A 20,436-nucleotide genomic window follows, 5' to 3' on the forward strand; every position below is an offset into this window, starting at 1 on the left:
TAACAATTGTTTAATAGGTGAATGTGAAAAAAAAAATCTATATAAAACAAATTATAAATTATTAAAGATTAAATAACTAGTACGAGAGTCCGTGCAATGCACACACAAATTGATTAAGCTTTCGAATATTTAGTTGTGTTCTATGTTTTCTACAAATCATAATTTTTGTAGACATTATTTTTAAATTTGTTGAATTACAGGTAGATAATGCAATTAGATAGTAAATTTAACTATTTTGGTACTTGTACTTATACGCATAATGAAAGTCTCAAATCTAAAATTTAAATCAAACAAATGTACCAGTAATAACATGCAAAGGGTACCAAAAATTAATTACCTCCAAAACAACCAAAGAAATTAAAAGTATCTCAAGCATGCAGTTTGCAAGGAATAATGATCTGGAAAGAAATACATGAAAACCAAATGTAATAACATTGAAATATATAACATGTTTGTTATAATAAAGATGTTCATATATCTAATAACTTTACAAAATTATAAAAATATAATCTAAAGCATCATGTGTGGTATCATAAATCACCAAGAGTTATAAATAATATGTAATAAAGATTGGTACAATTTATCCAAAGGTTTTTTAAATTCCTACTCAAGACATGAACCAATGATGGAAATAGGAAAATTATGCTTTATAAGAGTAGAGTTTAATCTATTTATATGATATAAGCTCATTTTTAAGGTCTAATTTAATCTTTATGATAACTTATTTAAAAGTCTCTTTTAAAAAAATATTCAAACAATATGATGTATTAAGAGGATTTAGCTGAGTTGGTTGAACATGATGTGTAAATATTATAAACCCCTAGTATCATGTTCAATTCCAACGGATAAAAAAATAATACAATGATGTGAATCTCATATAAATGTGAGTCTCATGATCTCAACGTAAAGTCATATGAATGTGAATCTCATGACATTTCAACACATTGAATTCTCGCAAACAACTCACCAAAAACTTATATGAATGTGAATCTCATGATCTTAACGTAAAGTCAACTCTAATAATAAAATGACATCATTTAAACCACATTTCATATCATCATAAATTCATAAAAATCTCAAAATAGTTAATTTACGCAAGGAAAACAAACATTAATCACATCAACATCCAAACTAATCATTGGACTAAAAACTTATTACTAAACTCAAAATAGTCATTGGACGTTGGATACGACATTGAATGCAAAAATGGTCGTTGGATGTGACACAGGACACGAAAATAATCATTGGACGTGAATTTTGCAAAATTGTTTCTCATGACTTCCAAATTACCCCAAAACAAACTCAAACTCTTTTCCACCAATTCCAAATACATAAACAACATCAAAACACTTCACAAATATGAACTTTTAATCAATATTCATCAAATAAATAGCAAGCCAAATTTTAAAAATCAAAACCTCAAATGCTCAAATTTCCATTTTTAACAACATGATTCATTTTCCAACAACCTTGAAACCAATTCACAACAACCTAAGCATAGAAAAAGATAAAACTTCTTTTACCTATCAAACCCAAAAAACTTTCTTTGAGATGAAGAAAATGAAGAAAGGAGGAAACTTTGGGTCTAAGGAGGAAGTTTTCTTCAACTCTACTAGCAATTCAAACTACAAGGACATTATCCATACCCAAAACTGACACAAAGTCAGATTCAAACCAAAAACTAAGCCTTTTCCATGAAACCCACATGGGTGCCTTAGTGGAAAAAAAACAAAAATGGAATATAAAAGAGGGAAGAGAGGTGTTTACCATACAAAGGAACAACCAATGGACACAAAAATATAGGCAAAAAAGACTTCCTTTAAGCAAGGAAACCAAGTTCTCAACTCTTCAAGGAATGTGTTTTCTTGGAGAGAAAGAAGAGAGCAAAATGAGAGCTTTTGCGTTTCTGTTTCAGATTTTTTAGAGTTGAATGAGAGTTTATGAATCTTGCAATTTCTTTTTTCACGCCTAAACCTTACTATGCACACCCACCCCTTCAACCATAAACTAAAGTTCACTCTCTTAAGCCCAAAACACTAAAACTCACCAACCACATACACACATACAATCAAATCACTAAATTTATTATTTAATTGATTCAAGTACTTAAATTAAATTTAATTTCTCTTATAATTTAATTAAATCACTTGTACAAACAATAACAAAAACACAACATTACAACATGCATCTTTTATTATCTCATATCCATTGGATCTGAAATTACCTTCCTTTGTGATTGAAATTTGAGTTTGAATTTTATCTATTAATGCAAATTTGTGGGTAGGTGTGTTTTTGTGAGGATGGCTTAGGTGTTGATAGGTGTTAACACTTGTCATTAATTTGTATAGAGTATAATAGATAAATTTATATTGATGATTTTGTTTTTATGAACTAATTAAAGGTCTCAAGTTCAAATATCATGTATTTAATTGCATTAAATAGGATAAATATTTTTATCATCCATAATAATCCTACTTAAGTAAGATTGTTTTCTATGAAAAATACTTATGATTTATACCAATAAAATATTAGTCATGATTCTTTGGGGAAAATATAATAATCCATCTCCTATTTATTTATCATTTTTCTATTATGATCAAGGTTTCAAAGGTTAACACTTATAACTATTTAATTTTATTTAATTTTTATTAGCATATTAATTTTTATTAGTATTATGATGGGATTACAAGTACTTCCTAGAGGAGATGATCATGCTTAAATCTAATAGAATTATTATAGGTGACTAAATTCTATTTTTGAATATTAAGTGGCTAGAGTACTTATGTGGATTGATTTGCGTATTCAATGATTACTTTTTCATGATTATATCATTATTTTATTGTTATTTTTCGAAATATTTTTAAAACTGATTCATTTTTATTAGTATTTTAATTTTATTATATTATAATTTTTATTTACTTTGTTATAACATTATCGTATATTTATTTTTATATATTATTTTAGTATGATTTAAATATATATATATTTATATAATTATCAATGTGGATCAATTTGTAAGATTTTTTTTAAAGTAATTGTCTCATTTTTTGTTATGTATGTGTAAATATAAATAAATTATAAAAATTTAAAATCACGATTTGTATTTCAATTTTTATTATGGGGTATATATTTTTCTGAATGGGATGTCTGATAAGGGGGAAATATTACCGGTACGTAGGATTTAACAGATTTATATAATCATAGAAATTGTTAGGATAAAATATAGGCAAAATATTTGACTTTATTTTATTCAATTCAAATCAAAACTATAATTGTCCCTTACTAATTTGTATAATATAATTTGTGTTTGATTTTAATACATTGACCGTATTAGAAAAATTATATTATCAACTAATTTAAAATTGTTTTAAATATAATTTTTAAATTAATAATTATAAAAGTTAATATTTTTTAATTATATCTTAAGTAAATATGTAATTTTTACATTATTAATATATCTCTATTAAATTCATTTAAATTTTGGTTGCACAATGCACGATTATTTTCCCAAGTTTTGTCATTATCATAGCTTCTTAGTGGTCGACGACTCATCGCGGAGAAAGTAAAATTGTGACTATCTTTTCCCATAAAGCTACAATAATTGAGCAATGATTATTAGAATATTACTGAAAAGGACATAATTTTGTGTATACGTGTATATTATTTACTTTTTAGGATATTAGACCTTTAAGTTTCCCAAAAATCTAAATATTCTCAAAAAATATTTTTTAATTATGTTTTAAGCTAAACTTTTCTCATAGGAGGTGGAAATCCAAGATGTCTATATAATAAGTTTTTTTTAATTATTTTTCTCATTCCAAGAAATATCTTAGACGTAGTCAACATATTTATAACATTTGCTGAAAACATGATTTTCAAAAAATCTAATTACCAGAAAACATAATTTGCAGTGATGAAAAAATGTTTATATATAAAATGTAATACATATTAAATGAGGTAAGTAGGGTTGTTAGAGTAACAAGTTTACTTATTTTCTTATTCACCCTGAAGTTTTGACAAGGTGAATTTTCTAAATTCAACCTAATTAAAGTGGATCAATCCAACATGTTGGTAATAATATATTAAACTTAACATTATAATTAGTTAAATTGTATAATTAAATAAGTATACAATTAATTATAAAATTGACTCCGTAATTAAAAGGAGAATAAAGAAAAAGACATGTAGGCTCAAATTGTTCCCCTAACAAAAATTAATAAACTAATAATTAATTTTTATCAATAAAATAATATACAACTAGAATTAAGATATATTTTATAAAATATATTCCAAAATAAATAATATAAATATAATATCAATTTAAATAAAAGATTATTTATTAAGTTAAGAAGTTATGTTATCAATAGATAATTGTTTATATTCTTTAAAAATATATGATATTAAACTAAACTAGATTACTAGATTGAGAATATTTAAAGTATAATTCAAATTTATTCTCAAAATACATCAAAGTCTAATTTCTTAAATTACAACCTGTCAAAAGTTTCGGGAATAGGTCATGAATTAAGTGGCTTAATGATTCTCACGTTAGTCGTAAAGAAAAAAAGTAATTGAATCATTAAAATAGGTAATCAGTATATTATCATCAAAATCTAAAATTAATAGAACTACAAACAGTTTTTTTATTCAAAAATAAGTAATAAGAAATTTTTAACAACTTATCCTCCTTACTCAATTAATTCAACTAGATCTCCCATTGATTAATAAAAGTTTCTGCATAGCAACTGAAATGCTAGAGATTTGCCATTAGCAATAGTTAGTACAAGTTATCACTCTAGTGTAACTCATCTATTCATGCTAAAAGTCTAGCTATTAATAATTGAATTCTCTGACTGTAAAAAAAAATTGAATTAGACATTTTTGTGAAATTTTACCGTGCTGGGTGTTAGTACATCCTTTTACTGTCTATTAAATTCGCCATCGTTGAAAGGCATTGTAGTTCTTTAACCCATTAGTAGAAATAACGTCTGAAACATATTTTAAAATTAAAAATATAGAGAAATTAAATTTATGATTCTTAATTTTTTGAAGTGACAGATACAAGATTCCTTGAATTTTGCCTTCATCAATCCAGATCTAAGAGCAACATAGGAAAAATAAATTTAGGATTCTTAACTTTTTGAAGTGGCAGATACAAGTTTCCATGAGCAAAACTTTCATCATACGACCCTGATAAAAAAAAAAAAACCATAAATAAATTCCTCGTTACATGGATTTGCTAAAGTTTTTTTTTCTGAAGCTGAATGATTAGAAGGTAGAAAGTTGCTGGTGGCATGAATCATAAGGATGTAGAACTTTTTGACATTTGATCACGCTTAGAAAGATTTATATTGATTCGAGGGTGGAAATTTAGCATTAGATAAAAATTCTACAATAATGGTTTGAACTACAATTGCCTAAAATTTAGCATTAGATAAAATAACAGATAGGGACGGGGTGGGGTTGCAATTTCTGGAAACATTCAAACAAAAATCAGTTGAATTACTTATTTAAATAAAATAATTTATGATAATATATCTGATAAATGAAATAATTTCTAACAATTATGAATAGAGAACGTTTATTTACTTGTGCCTTGTTACTTAAGCTTGGTTATGGTTTGGTGTTGCAGTGGATGGGCGCAGACAAAAACAACTTACCAATTTACTTCTGTATCTTTTTAACCTTCTAAAAAGGTTGATTACATTTTAGATTAATCTTTTCAGAATGTAGCGCTTTACATTATGGAAAAGCTAATCCGGAATATAATTTTATATTTCAAACTAGGAGCAGAAAGCAACCGCCAATTTTGTGTCATTTTCTCTTGTGGTTTAGTTAGAGAGGTTACCTACACAAAAAAAATTGTGGTTTGTTTGTATTCACTGCAATTAAAATCGTATATAAAATTACCCTTCAATTTCTCTGTTGCTGTTGTGTAACCCTGTTCTGGGGGGCACCAGGCACCATATTAACTATGATGAGCATGTTAGAAATCAAGTGAAAAATGACTTTTGAAATAAAGGTATTTTTGTAAAATGATCAGAGTTCTTGTTTTTATCCATTTGATCTGGCATTGCATTAGAACGTGCACGCTAATTTCAACTACAAAGCAAACATGTGCAGTATCATTGATCAAATGAGTCACACAAAGTCAATTCATAACTAGTCACAAAAACTATCAATTAACACAGATAAATAAATGCTGAAACAACGATGTAGTGGAAGGAAAATAAGCCACTCATGTTAGAAACCCAAACAACTAATTTAAAAAAAATGTTTTTATCTGACTCTAATACTAAACTAAAAGGGTTCCTCTAAAAAAAATACTAAACTAAAAAGGTACTAAGTTATTTAAATACAGTAAGTAATTTCAATTAAACAACTCACGACCTTTTAAATTTAAGATTTTGAGATAATTAGTTTATAACAGCATGTGACTCTTATTAAGAGTCAATGCCACATACAACCGGAACATCATCCTCAACTGTATTTTAAGGATGATTAATCAAAATTTTGATGCAGACATATTTCTGTACAATGTACAGAATGATGGAACATGTACTCTACAGCTTTCCATTTTCTGTAACATGTACTCTACTGATATTATCACACGATGGTATTGAGAAAATTCCAACAGTTTTAACAATCCAAATAAAATATATTAACCATATAAATAAAAATTGCATTGCAGATTGGTGCAATGTCTAAGTTGACAGTGCCTAGGATTCTAAAAGCAAAATTGTATTTATATTTATGTACTAGAAGTCTAGTATACCTTATTGCAACATCAACGGTGGGAGAAACCAACTAAGATTAAGCTAATGATGAGGGGTTTGGATAGGATTCAAACCTCATTTCCACAATGAAATATAAAATAAAAAATAAAACCAAGTTTGGAGACCCCCTTTTTGCTTTCAAGACCTCTCTCTGAACTCTTTTAGATAAAGTACTACTGACAACGAATATATGTGATGTTAGAACCTAAATCAGGAATTTTATTTCCACAGCTTTACATAGTTGTCATAACTTGCAGAGGCAACCATTCCAGTGACAGATGACTGAGCCAAAGCAGAAATTACATTTTCATGTGCAGGAACTGTCAAGCTTTTGTTATCGGTCATGTTCCATAACTCTAAGGACTGCAGAGCACAAGGAAAAAAAATATACATTATTGTCACATAAATAAGAATGGGATGTTTTTAGAGAAAGAGAAGTGTTGAAATGAGGATAGTTTGCAGTATTACAATGAAATGGGTGCAGTTTTTTCCATGGGTCTGATGCATGCAGTCCAGAAGTAAGGTTTTTGAATCCATGCATTCATTACAACAGTTAATGAACAAAAGCTTACCGAACTTCCTCCAATCACCAACAAAGTTGAATAACTTGGATGAAAAACACAGGAATGCAATTGGCTCCCAGTGGAGCTGAACTCATGAATGCATTCTCCTCCTGAGGTCAAACTCCAAACCTTCACCAAATTAGGACTCACAGATGCCAAGGCATCACCATTCCCATCCCAGCAAATATAGCTCACCGGTTCAGGATGTCCCTACAATGACAAAATGATTTGAAGTTTAAACTGCAAAATCCATCAAAGATGCAAAGCTCAAAATAAAAAGACCATATTGTAGCATAAGGTAACCAATCTTCAGTCCTGCCATCAAATTTTCTGATTTTCCTAGTTAATTTTTTTTATCAATACTATTAATTAAATAATTATAACTTAAGCATGGAGACTGGATAGGACATCATCAAAAAATAGAAAGAGGAAGAGAGAATATGGAACAGACTCCATCCATTATTTAGAAATTAGCTGAAATGAAACTTTCATAATACGAACAACCATCAATTTATGAAGGATGGGTTTCAAATTTATCTTTATAATTATACAATATCAATGACCTTTGTTTAAGAGATTATATTACAATATTAAATTATACATAAGCAAATATGCGTATAGATTTTACCTGGAGGGTGTAAATTTGTGTGTCAGATTCAACATCAAAAATTGACACTCCTTTATCAGAAGCTGCTGCCAGGAAACGCCCTAGTCTAGGCTGAAACCTCACTTGTGCACTAGCTCCCTGAAACAACCAATTGTTAAGAAAAAAAGATATTAGACACATGTGATAAAATATTCAAAGAGGAACACACTTACTCAACGAACCTTAGTTACACGGGTGCAGGTGGCTGAATTAATATTCCAATACCGAATTTCATTTTCACCATCACAGAAGCAGAAAACTTCAGTCTTCTTAGGATGGAAATCAAGAGACATTATAGCTGATGAATGCCCACTATATTCTTGCACACAACGGCTTGGCTGAATTGAAAGAAAGAAAAAAAAATTAGTTCATTGCAATGTGTAGAATATAATTGCAAAAAATGAATGAAATGTCAAACACAGGGAACAAGGCCTGAAGAAGCTAGAATCTAGTTATAAGTTTTATACACCAGATGTATAAGTTACACATAATTTATAGGAAAACTGGGAAAAGTATGTTACATTGGTTGTGTCCCATAACCGCACAGACTTATCACGTGAAGCAGTCGCCAACTGAGATGAATTAGGTCTAAAACGGACATCTGTAATAACTGATTTGTGTTCTGCAGGAGTGCTCTCTATTTGTAAAGTGTCCATGTTCCAGATGTCAACCTAATGCAAATTCCCCCAAAAATTAACATATACAACTTTTAGCATTTCGATATATAAATTGAATGAAAAATTTCTCACAGCAGTTGTTTGAATTAGCCTAGGATTAGAGACCAATGTCCCATGCTTGGCCTTATGAAAAAAAAAATCACAATTATATAATAGAAAAAGGTAAATCCCAAGAACATGATATGTTGCTTGGGATAAAATGTTGCCAAAGGGAGATGTTTGGGATATATATATATATACACACACACACACACACACACATATAAAGGGATGATACAGAGTAGGAAATTCCTTAGGATGCTAGTCTTCAGATGAAAAAACAAAATTATAATCACCACCTATGTTGAGTATGTTCCTTAAATGAGCCACAATTATGCAAGTGAATTACCTTCATGTCATCTCCAGCACTGGCTAACCACTTTCCATCTGAAGAAAAGTGACAACAAGTAACTTTGCTGCTCCTTGTTCTTATGCAACCAACTTCACCAAAGGTACCTGAAATGAAAAATTAGGTTAATGATACTTTCCTGTAACACTTTTAGAGTAGAGACATATACAAAGATTACCTTTTGAAGATTCTTTCAGTTGCTCAGCCGGACTTTGTTTCACTGTTCCATAGAGATTTCCACCATCTACGCCATCATTTGATAGAAAGGATTCGACATTATCATCTAAAGCATCAACATCTCCAAATCGATCCATGTCGTCCTGGTTTATGAAATGATAGTGTCCAGAGCTCAATAATTTGTTCAGCTTATAAACTCAGCATCTCATAAAACATGGGCACTCAAATGTTCTAGTTAGTTTCAGTTCTGTACAACTCATGACAACTGTACAGCAACAACTGTCAATCTATTCGGATCTGATAGGAAGTTATGATACAGTTTGTAATAGTTTGATATGACTCAGTCTACAAATAGAATCCACTTCTTGTACTCATGTGATTGACTATAAATAAAACATATGGTTACTTATTTTCATCTCTCTCTCTCTCTCTCTGTTTACTGTTCTTATCTTCTACTTATTTGCTGCAATCTCAATAGTTAGCTAAATAGAACTTTTCAACTAATTATGACTGAACTAAACGTCTAAACATATGTAATGATACATCAATGAGCTGCAAGTACAAAGAAACATAAGCTATACTGGTCAACAATCGGGATGGCTGTTATACAAATTACATCACATCAAATGTGCAAAGAATATATCATAATTTATATATACAAAGACACATACATAAACTAAAATTATTGACAAAACTTACCAGCAAATTCGACGATGATGCAAGGCCTCCTGTTGTCTCTGTACCATACATCATCATGCTCTTTTGGACACTGTTAACATGCTGTAAGCTGCTTGCTGTATTTAATCCATCACCAGGTGTATGTGTTGATGGTGATGAAGTAGGGGACGGAGCAGCAGTGTTACCAGTACCAGTGCTATTGGCAGCTCCAGATTTTCTTTTTCTGTTACTCTGATGTCAAAGCAGAAACTACATTAATTAGCTTTGAAATTGAGAAAAATTTGAGGTGGGGACAAAGAATGATAGAAAATCAAAATATATAGCCATGGAAAATAAATCTAATAGCAGCAGCAGCCTAAGAAATTAAGGTAGTATAAAGTAAAACAAAAACAAAATAAAAACATCAGATCTCTGTCCCTTTCCATTTTCCAAACACAACTAAATAAAAAGATAAAGGTCAAACAGCATAGTATGGACACTTGATACCACATACATCTGGTCACATTCCATGCAGAAAAAAAAATGACATTAACCTGCTGCTGTAATTGCTCCTGCTGTTGAGAATGAGATAATGATTGTTGTGACTGAGCCATCTTCATCTGCGACACCCATTAAAGATAAAACAAAAAGGAAAATTAAAACTGAACTCCAACAAGTGTAGTATGGTTCAATTCATCTGCAATCATGAAGGTAATAGCACACTATAACTACTTGGTGACAGGAAAGTTTCCTCAAGTCCTCATGTATATTATTGAGAGATCAAGGAGGGGTTTTCAGCATGAAATGTATTCACTTCTCCCACTGAGAAGTTTAGAGAAATCTTTATCACAGGTCTAGGCTGATATTTAAGTGACTTGCTATTTTCTTGGGATTTTTGGAATCTCAAGGGAGAGGAGCCACATTGGAAGCCTTTATTAAAGTTTATTGTCTATTATAAAGTCATGAACTATTTTAATTCTTTATTATTGTTTTTTCAAGAGTAAAATGTACTTATTTGTTTATGTATAGAAGTATCAACTATCAAGGGTTCTGGAGACTCACTCACCCAATTCATAGAACTTATATGTGTGTGTGTGTGCATGTGCGTTGAATTTAAAGATATTATGTTATACATGTTAATCAAACATTAATATTTCTAAATTCTAATTGACCTTTTTTAATTTTTGAAAAGCTAGTCCAACCTTAGGTGAATCTGACTGCATTTGAGAGCAAATAGATCCTTCATTTCTGGTAGACTGACCATCCTTTGCACTTAAGCTACCTCGAGGAAGACCAGAAAGTCTACGAGGATCCATGTCACCATAATTAGAATTCCCAAGGTTATTTTGTGCCTGAGCCTGTGCCAAGGCTTGTTGCTGTTGTGATGCCAAAACAAATTGGTTCTGGGTTGTCAAATTGGGCTTAGAAGCTTGTACACCGAAATTAGGTTTTAGTTGATCAATTCCCTGTAAAAGAAGGAATAGGTCAACTATTTCACCCTCAAGGAGTTTAACTAAACTTTAGAGAAACAACATTGATGACAATAATATTCAACTTACAGATGCTAGAGGCCAACCCTTCAATGGAAGACTTGTAACTCCTTGATTTATTCCTGAAGGATGATTAATAAACAAATCATAACAATCAATGGAATGACTCGATCATGTCTAATACTGAAGACAAATTAAGTAGCAATATCATGTCAAAGCCATGAGGAATATCTCTGCAAGAGATTAACAATGAAACTACACATAAAATCCAACACTGCAAATGCATGACAAAACCCATTGTAAGGTTGCAAAGCTTGCATTTTAAATGAAGAGTTTCCTTCATCAATAAAGATATGGGTATCATAATTTTAAACTTATGTCAAAGGATTATCAAGAAAAACAACAGGAAAAAAAAGTGTCTTTCTTTTTCACCACAAAAACTTAAAGCAGCACCCTGGCCTTCCAAACCACAGCCATGCACAGGAAAAGAGAGTGAGAATGATATGAAAGACAAAGAAAAAAGACTAAGAGTACACACAGATACTTCAAATAACTTATCTATAAAAAAAGAACTAGACTGGCATTATGAAGACAGAAAGTTAACACTATTCATATATAGTCCATAAAAAGTAGAAGTTTGATGTAACAGCATGAAGATGGGTATGAAAATAATACCTGGACTGCCTAGCCCAGATTTTGTTTGTAAAATTGCTTGTCGATAAACTGATGTATCCATAGGCAAACTCTTTGGAGTGGCACCTAAATTAACTTCTCCTTTGATGTCCTGTAAACTTAATGTATCAAGTTGCTTGTCACAGTAGAGGTGAAAATAGAATAGAGATGAAGTTGAAAATAGTAGAAAAAACACATGAAATGGCTGACTCAGAATATAGTTAAAGTAATTACAGTGGTTAAAGGAGTCCGCCCTGGAATTTGCTGTAATGCAGTGGACATATTCCCTGAATTTCCATGAACCAATTGACTGAGGACGCAAAAAGAATCCAAAATATTAGCAGTCCAATCCAAGTTGTTAAAATCAGGTTAAGAGTAGCACTCTAGCCCCCAGTAAATAAAAAGCTACGCAAATTTATTTACCCTTGATGACTAGCTGCTGATTTGAGTAAGGCCATCCTATTGGGATCAATAAGAGTAGGAGATGCCTCTGAATCCATTGAATGAGGGTGTTTCATTCGTTCTTCATACATTTTCATTGCCAACACACTTGCTGGTGGCTGACCCAACATTCCTTCAGAATTCATGGCATTTATGGAACCACCAAGGACAGGATGATTAGGATCTCTTCTCTGTAACTGTGCACTGCGTTGCTGCATAAGTTGCAATTGCTGCATTTGAAGTTGTTGCTCTCTAGCTTTTGTTTGCTGGGTCTACCAACATGCAAATACATATATATTCAGTTTGCTAGCAGTACTTAAAATAACTAAGGAACAGAAAAGCATACGTGCTACATGATAAGATCACCTCAATGTAAGCTGCAGCAGCCTCAGAATGTTTCTCATTTGTCCTTGAGATGAATATGTCCCAAAACACAGACCACCACTCATAGAGAAATCCTCCAGGCGCATCAATTGCTGTCAAAGACCAAATAACAACTCAGGCATACACTCCATTGTTCCACTTCCTTCATCATATATAGTTATATACCATCATAAACTCATAATAATGTCCATTGAAATTGGACAACAAAGTTAAAAAAAATGAGATTTTGTTGGAAAAGAAAAAGAAAAAAAGAAGCACAAGCTCAGAAGATAAGTTAACCCCCCAGAGAAACCAATTCACTACTGCTCTCTTTGGACAAGGAGTGATATAGGGAGGAAAGAAATAAGAGAGAATGCAATAAGAAGAATGTTAAATAGAGTAGAAAAAATGTCTTGTTTGGATGAATAGCAATTAGAACAAAAGTGAAGAAAATCCCTCTATGCTTATTGGGACGAGTGATTGAGATAAAAGAAATAATTTGATGTCATAAAAAAATTGTACTAGTTAAAAAATGATTTTTTTAATGAATTTAATTAGAATACACTGTCAATGTAGAAGTTTTTTACATTATCAACTCACCCTAGATTGTCATTTTATTGATATTCATTGACTTTTATGATAATTACTTTTTTTAGATCCTTCTCGGGACACAATCCTACTCAAGTCGGGTAAGACCACTATGGACGACAATGTTCTCCCTTCTAGTATTTAGGGCAGTTTCATACCTTAGGACTTGAATTTGAGACCATTGGTTAAGCTTGAACAACCTTGCGTCAATTGATCCATGTGCAAAGTGATTATGATAATTACTTTACAACTCGTACCTAAGGTGATATCTTATTAGTTGATAGTATAAAAATCTTTACACAAAATTATTTTTTTATGTTGATGTCATAAAAAATTGATTTTTATTTAATACCAAAAAAAATAAAATACGGCCCCTTCTCCCTTCCCATATCACAGTTGATATTGGCGGAATTCTTGTTGTTGTGTGCCCCATTCCAAAATTCCCCCTTGCCCTATGTTTACATTCATCCAACTTATTTCCTTTCCTCCTAATTTCACCCAAACAAACACACCGTACATGTTTAACAAAGAAAACCCTTAAACCAACGAACTGGACTGCTAGTAAAACTACTCACAAAAAAAAGTCTTATTGTAGAAAAACATTTTAACCTAATTCATACAATGGCCATGGTGGTGAGGCAAACTAAAACACAACATTAACATTGTAAAGAATAACCACCAATCTCACCTACTGGATCCGTGGAAACTTTTCCTTCTGCGACAAAAGCTTTTGCAGCGGCATGTAATTTTCTTTTCATCAAATAATCATAAATATAAACATCAAGCCTGCATCAAAACAGGAAAAAAATAATAAAGAAATATAAGACGTTCCAGAAGATCTTTTAAGTCGGGATCAAACGCAGAAAACCGTAAGGGGGAATTTTTTTAAAAAAGAAAGCCAAGAATCTAGCAAGCGACAACACACATTTTATCAGCTTCCCAGTTACTCTGATTCTGAGCCATAGTGGACTTCATCTGCACAAACCCAATTTCCAAGAGACTAGAGATCTTGCCTGCAAAGAAGGAAATCTTTATTTTTGGAACCTTAAATGCAAGAATAACTCATAATACAGGTAATTAAATTAAATTCCATACTATTATTACTTTTAACTTGTTCAATTAAACCTGTTAATTGCCACAGTGAATTGCTCTGACAATTCTTAACAAATTCTTTTTTCCTTTTCATCTCGTTCTAATTCCATCTTATTCTCAGAAACAGCACAGAACAAAGAAAAAACCACAATCAAATCCAACTTTCACAACCGAACCAGAAAGAGAGAAAAAAATCATACCAGTTCCTCGGATCAAAGTTTAAACCACCACCCCACAAGCTACCCACTTCCCAAAAACCTGTCACAGGCCAAGAAAACCATAATTGAGCAAAAACAAATAAGTATGGTTCAATTCGATTAAAGGGTATGCCATTAAAGGAACGTGTTTTGTTTTCAAGCTTTCTTTGCAACCTTAAAAGACGGTGTTGGACTAGAATGAAAGTGATCAAAACCTCAAAAGAGAAAATATCGGTTTTTTTGTTGTTGGTTTCTTGAGAATCAGAACAGAAGAGAAAGAAAAAAGAAAAAGCGTGGAACTAGTTTGAGTGTGAGTGAAGTGCAACAACCCACGCTTGAGTTTTGACACAAGTGGAGAGAGAATCCACGGTGACAGAGATAATTGGAAGGGAAACGTACAACGTTATTAATGCAGGTTAGGTTAGGTTAATTTTTTAAATATTTGAACTAAAGGATAAAATAAATCTTTAGGTGGATTTCACCAAAAAAAAAAAAAATTCTTCCGGTGGAAGAAAGGTGCCTGCATTTACATATCTTTTAAAGATGTAGGTTAATTTTTCAAATATTTGAACCACAGGATAAAATAAATCTTTAAGTGGATTTCACCAAAATAAATAAATAATTCTTCCAGTGGAAGATAGTTGCCTGCATTTATTTATCTTTTAAAGATGTAAAGATAAAGATAAATGAGAAATCAATAGAAGAAGATAAATATTGAATAAAAATGAAAAAAAAAGTTATAATATGTAGATAAAAATAAGTGGAAGCGGAGCTTATTTTATTAGTTAATCTTTATCTTTATATTAATAAAAGTAAAGAAGTTTTCGAGGGAATTTTTATGCATTTAAGAAAAAATTAAAATAATTTATTTTTATATATTTTTAAATTATAGATTAATTATAATTAAGTAATTGTGATAAATATTTCAAATTTTAAATAATTAGATTAATTATTATCAATCTGATTTGAAATTATGAATAATTAAATTTATGATAATTGATGTTATCAAATAATTATGATAAGTATTTGAAATTTTGATTAATTGGATTAGTTATTATCAATCTGATTTAAATTTTTGAACAATTAAATTTATGATAATAAATTATCATAAGTTAGTTATTATTAAGTAATTACGATAAGTATTTAAAATTTTGAATAATTAGATTAATTATTATCAAACTAATTTAAAATTTTGAATACGTTTTAATTTTTTATAAAAATTTAAGGCAATTAAAATCATTAAATTATAATAATTTATTGTTTTAAATTAACTAACATAAGCAATACATAATTGAATTATTTTTTTGGTATTTTTTATTATGGATCTTATATGATATGATTACGATTCTTATTTTTTCTAATTACGACGCACTACATTTGTCATGTATATTTTGCTATATTATTTATTTATTTTTGTTACATATTTTATTATATCTTTTAATTTATTATTTTTTCATTTATTCTGTATCCTAAAATTGAAAAATCAATTTAATATAAATATAGATGAATAATGTGTTTCTCTTTTCTATTGTCAATTTCTCCTGAATTTTCCCCCAACACTTATTGGAAAATATATAGATATATAAAGATGTATATAATTTCTGATATTAAACTCGGGAATCATATAAGATTTTAGTTTGAATCATTCAATTATGAATTTGTTTGAATATTGATTTCAATACTACGATTTCACTTAAGTAGCTTTTTGTTAAGGTTAAAAGACTTTCACTTTTATTCGTATGAAAGGGTAAACGAAACTTTCCTTTCCTGTATAAATATCGGGTTATGTTAGGAAAATCACTAAATTAAAAGTTTATTAGTACGTTGTTAAATTGTTAATGAAAATTCACATGTTGTGCAGTAAAGGTAATTCATTAAAAAGTCAAACATGTGGACAACGACTTGCTATCAAATATTTTCCAATTTTTCCTAAATATGTTGACTGCATTAAATAAGGGTAATAATTACTAAACAACAATTTTCAACTCGTCAATATAACAAAAAAATATAGTATTTCAATCTTCTAAAAAAAACTAGTCTCATATTTTTATTATAAAATGTCTTACTTTCAAAAGAGGAAAAAATGTTTCATTTGGGCCAATTTTATTAGAGCTTAAAGGTTACTTACAAATAAAACCAGACCAAATAATTAATAATAAAAACCCTTAAAAAGCAGCTTAATTTTGATGAACAAGATAATAAAAAAAGGTAGTTTTTAGAAAAGATAGTACGTATAATTCACATAATAATATAAGATCTTATTGAGTTTATATTTATAAGTAAAAAATAATCTATTTAGTAAAAAATTATATTTAATTTTTTTATGTATAATTTTCTAAGACTAGAATATCATAAATGAAATTAATTTCTAATTTAATAAATCAAGGGATACATCACTAACACATGAGAAAAGAAAAAGCTAGTACTTGGAGCTTATGTATGGCTTACACAACTTTTTTAGAAAGATCCTCTTCGAATCTTGATAGGGAACTTATTAGTTTAGCTTGCTTTATTTATTTTCCTTGCTCTCAGTTTTCACTTTGCAACTTCGTTGTACAATTAAACCCAAGTATCTTGAATGGTGTATAATTTGTATGGTTTCTAAAATTATTTTTAAAGTTATTGGAATTTATTTTTTATTTTTTTTGTGAAACTTGTCATCTCTTACTTTCTATTTAATTACTTTTTATTTATTTAATTAATGTGCATTAGTCTTTTTCTTTAATCATTATAAGAGAGAATGAATATATCTAATTAACTTATAGTATTTATTGTAAAATATTTAAAAATATTTGATAAAAAATAATTAATGTAAAAGACGACATAAAAAAGTCTTATAAAAAAGATAAATAAATTTAAAAAGACTTTTATATTTTTATATTTAGAAACAGAGTACTAATTAATTTTGTGCTTCCTGCCATCATCTTTGGTAGATAAATTGTTTAATATTTACAAGTTAATTGAGTGGTGCTTATTTTTCTTGAAAAGCTTCGTTCAATTCCATTTAATTAAACTTATTAAAATAATTTTATAACATTTAGTGACCCGTGACCATGTGATGCTCTGATATGGGATTGATTTATTTTTTTTCACACAGAAAAATCTATTTGATTGCATCTAAAACAAGAATACATGTTGGAATATAATCAAATGCCTAGATGTTAATTAGCAAAAGACCATGATACTCTGGCTAACTTGTAAGCAATATTATTTTGACTTATCTATCTCCTTGCAAAATTCACCAATGAATTTGAAATTAAATTCAAAACCTTCCTACAATTGGACAGGATATGATGGTTTCAACATCAATGAAGTTATCCTTGCAGCACATTAAATCATCCACCACTAATTTATAGCCAACTTCAATGGTAATATCTTGCAAACCCAGCTCTTGAATCCAAAGAATTCCTTGTAGTAACCCCCATGATTCTGCCTCTTTTGGATGAAGAATTCTTGTTAGCCATTGAGTTCTTGCTTTTACGAAATTTCCATGATAACATCGGAGACACAAACCTGCACCAAAACAGCTATGATCTTGGAAGATGGTAACATGTGTGTTGAGTTTAAAACAACCTGTTGCAGCGTCCATTGTTTGTTTTCGCACGTTTATGATGTGTTAACATTATGGAAATTTTCTTTCCTAGCATGCTTCCACTCCAATGGAAACTGAGTTGCCGTAGAGGTGGATATGTTAACTGGTAGGTCCTCTTCATTCCAGATTTTTTTATTCCTTCTTATCCATATAGTCCATAAAATCAGGGGCAGGCATGGATTGAATTTTTAAAAATTTAATTCATATATACTTAAAATAATTGAATTTTAAATATATATATATATATATATATATATATATATATGATTTGGATTCAAAATCCCATCTATTTAAGTAGATATGGATTTGATCATATATAATCTATATCTACTTAAATGTTATAAGAATTTTCTTTTTACAAATTTTATTAATTAAACACTTAAAAAAAAACTTAACACATGTTCACTTAAACTTGATAAGAATGACTTCAAATACCAAATGTATTAATTAAAAGATCACTAAAAAGAATTAATCATACACTTGAATCTGACCAAGTTCTATCAGAATCATACTCAATTTACTAATAATTAGTTTCCACGTTATTTTTATCCTCTAAATATGTATCTTCTTTAACATTCCCAACATCCCCCAATGTAGCCTTCATCCCCAATCTTTGTCATTGAAATCGTCATCATCTTTTTTGTGACTTTATTCTTCTTCAACTTCTTCATCGTCGTTGCCAATCACCATCTTCCTAACGATGGGGATGCCGTGACGCAAACGTTTAAGTTTCTTGGAAGAGGATTCCTAAAGCCACTCAATTTTCTCCTTTGAGAGGTTGAGGGATTCTTCTCCGTCATCATCGTAACAAACCACATGCTTAGAGGTGAGGATATGGAAGGATTTGACGAAGCCTTCATACCAGGTTTTGCCCAAGGGCCAATAAACCTTGATCCTTCGACCAACGAGTAGGAGGGGTATGACTACAGTTAGGTTAAGGTTAGGGTTGGTTTTGGAAAGAGTGGGAGAGGGCGAAGGAGAAGCAGATTTGGTGAAGAAGAAAGTGATTTGAATTTGTTGATTGACGAGTACTGATCGATCGTTGGTGTTGCGGCAAAACCATTGTTGTGTGTAATGTGTTGCAGAGTGCAGTAAATGAGTGACTTAAAGCGTTAGAGACAAGTTATGGTAAACAAAAAAGGTGGTGGGGTTTCTGTGTTTGAGCCTTTTGGGCGTGATGAGGTGTGGGTTTTGGATTTGGATTTTGGATTTGATGGGGAAACGGGTTTGGATTCAGATGTCCACTTAAGATCCATGTATCAGATAATGGATTTTGGATCTTTAAACTAAAATAAGACGTGAATGAGTTTTAAAAGTCTAATCTATTAAAGTGATTTAAAACAAATTGGATTAGACTGAGAATTGGATCAAATTAGGATATTGGACTTTTTTTTCCCAGGCCTACATAAAATGATAACAAGAGTCTCCTTCTTCTGGATGAGAGTGTGGTTAAAAGATCAAACAATACGACATTCTTCTTTGATTCCCTCCAATGTTGTGATTTTATGTTGAAAATTTGACCAAAACATGCCATTTGCCAAACTGTTTTTGCATGATCACAATCAAAGAATAAAGATCAATTTCTTAGCAATTTTCACATTACGACATTTCATATGGTGATACTTCACTCAACTCCTTATTGGTAAAAATCCCTAATCGTTCAGAACTCTTCGTAGGTAATCCTTTTTGAGACATTGACAACCAACTTTGACATCGCTTAATTGCTCTTAAATGACCGTTGCAAACCTATACAAGACTTTTTAGTATATTTTGTCTTCATTCACATGCTTTATGGAAGATCACTCATCTCATAAATATTCTAAGTTAAACATGCTGAATTGTGGAATTCTTAATTGATAAACTATCAAAAAGTAGATGAATCTTATTAGTATAGGTAATGCCAACTAATTTTTTAAGTCATCATCAACGGTACAATTTCATACCTATACAATCTCAAGATCTCTCTTATTTTGGTGTGATTTTTCTAAGGTATTACATCTTTGATTTTCTCTTATGTGATTTTATGTTGAATATTTTACCAAAAACCTGCCATTTACATGATCACAATCAAATAATAAAAGTCCTTCGTTTTCAATTCAGTTTTTCACAAAAATGAC

General features: G+C 30.2%; 1 protein-coding gene across 3 annotated transcripts; it reads right to left on the reverse strand.

Moving 5' to 3' along the window:
* Positions 1-6,637: 6,637 nt before the first annotated feature.
* Positions 6,638-15,198, reverse strand: LOC100786946 (transcriptional corepressor LEUNIG_HOMOLOG). 3 transcript variants are annotated; one of them, XM_006586191.4, is made up of 19 exons: positions 14,902-15,198; positions 14,731-14,788; positions 14,364-14,451; positions 14,127-14,224; positions 12,854-12,963; positions 12,470-12,759; positions 12,281-12,356; positions 12,050-12,158; positions 11,444-11,496; positions 11,087-11,350; positions 10,439-10,504; positions 9,927-10,136; positions 9,229-9,370; positions 9,051-9,157; positions 8,507-8,656; positions 8,168-8,323; positions 7,968-8,084; positions 7,245-7,549; positions 6,638-7,139 (listed from the first exon to the last, which is right to left on the reverse strand). In XM_006586191.4, the coding sequence occupies exons 3-19, from the start codon at positions 14,411-14,413 to the stop codon at positions 7,133-7,135; spliced, it is 2,310 nt and encodes a 769-aa protein (XP_006586254.1). In that variant the 5' UTR covers positions 14,414-14,451; positions 14,731-14,788; positions 14,902-15,198; the 3' UTR covers positions 6,638-7,132. The 3 variants fall into 3 exon arrangements, with proteins under 3 accessions (XP_006586254.1, XP_006586253.1, XP_014634993.1); XM_006586190.4 differs by having other exon boundaries at positions 7,349-7,549; positions 14,902-15,186; XM_014779507.3 differs by having other exon boundaries at positions 7,349-7,549; positions 14,943-15,184.
* Between the last annotated feature and the right edge of the window lie 5,238 nt (positions 15,199-20,436).

This window comes from Glycine max, chromosome 8 (assembly GCF_000004515.6).
Source record: "Glycine max cultivar Williams 82 chromosome 8, Glycine_max_v4.0, whole genome shotgun sequence".
NCBI classification, from domain to species: Eukaryota; Viridiplantae; Streptophyta; class Magnoliopsida; order Fabales; family Fabaceae; genus Glycine; species Glycine max.

Coding starts and splice junctions, on each gene's coding strand:
- LOC100786946 (XM_006586190.4), bottom strand. CDS start 14,413: ATGAAGTCCACTATGGCTCAGAATCAGAGTAACTGGGAAGCTGATAAA. Junction 8,085..8,167: donor CCTGCACCCGTGTAACTAAG/GTTCGTTGAGTA, acceptor TGGTTGTTTCAG/GGAGCTAGTGCACAAGTGAG. Junction 7,550..7,967: donor CACAAATTTACACCCTCCAG/GTAAAATCTATA, acceptor TTGTCATTGTAG/GGACATCCTGAACCGGTGAG.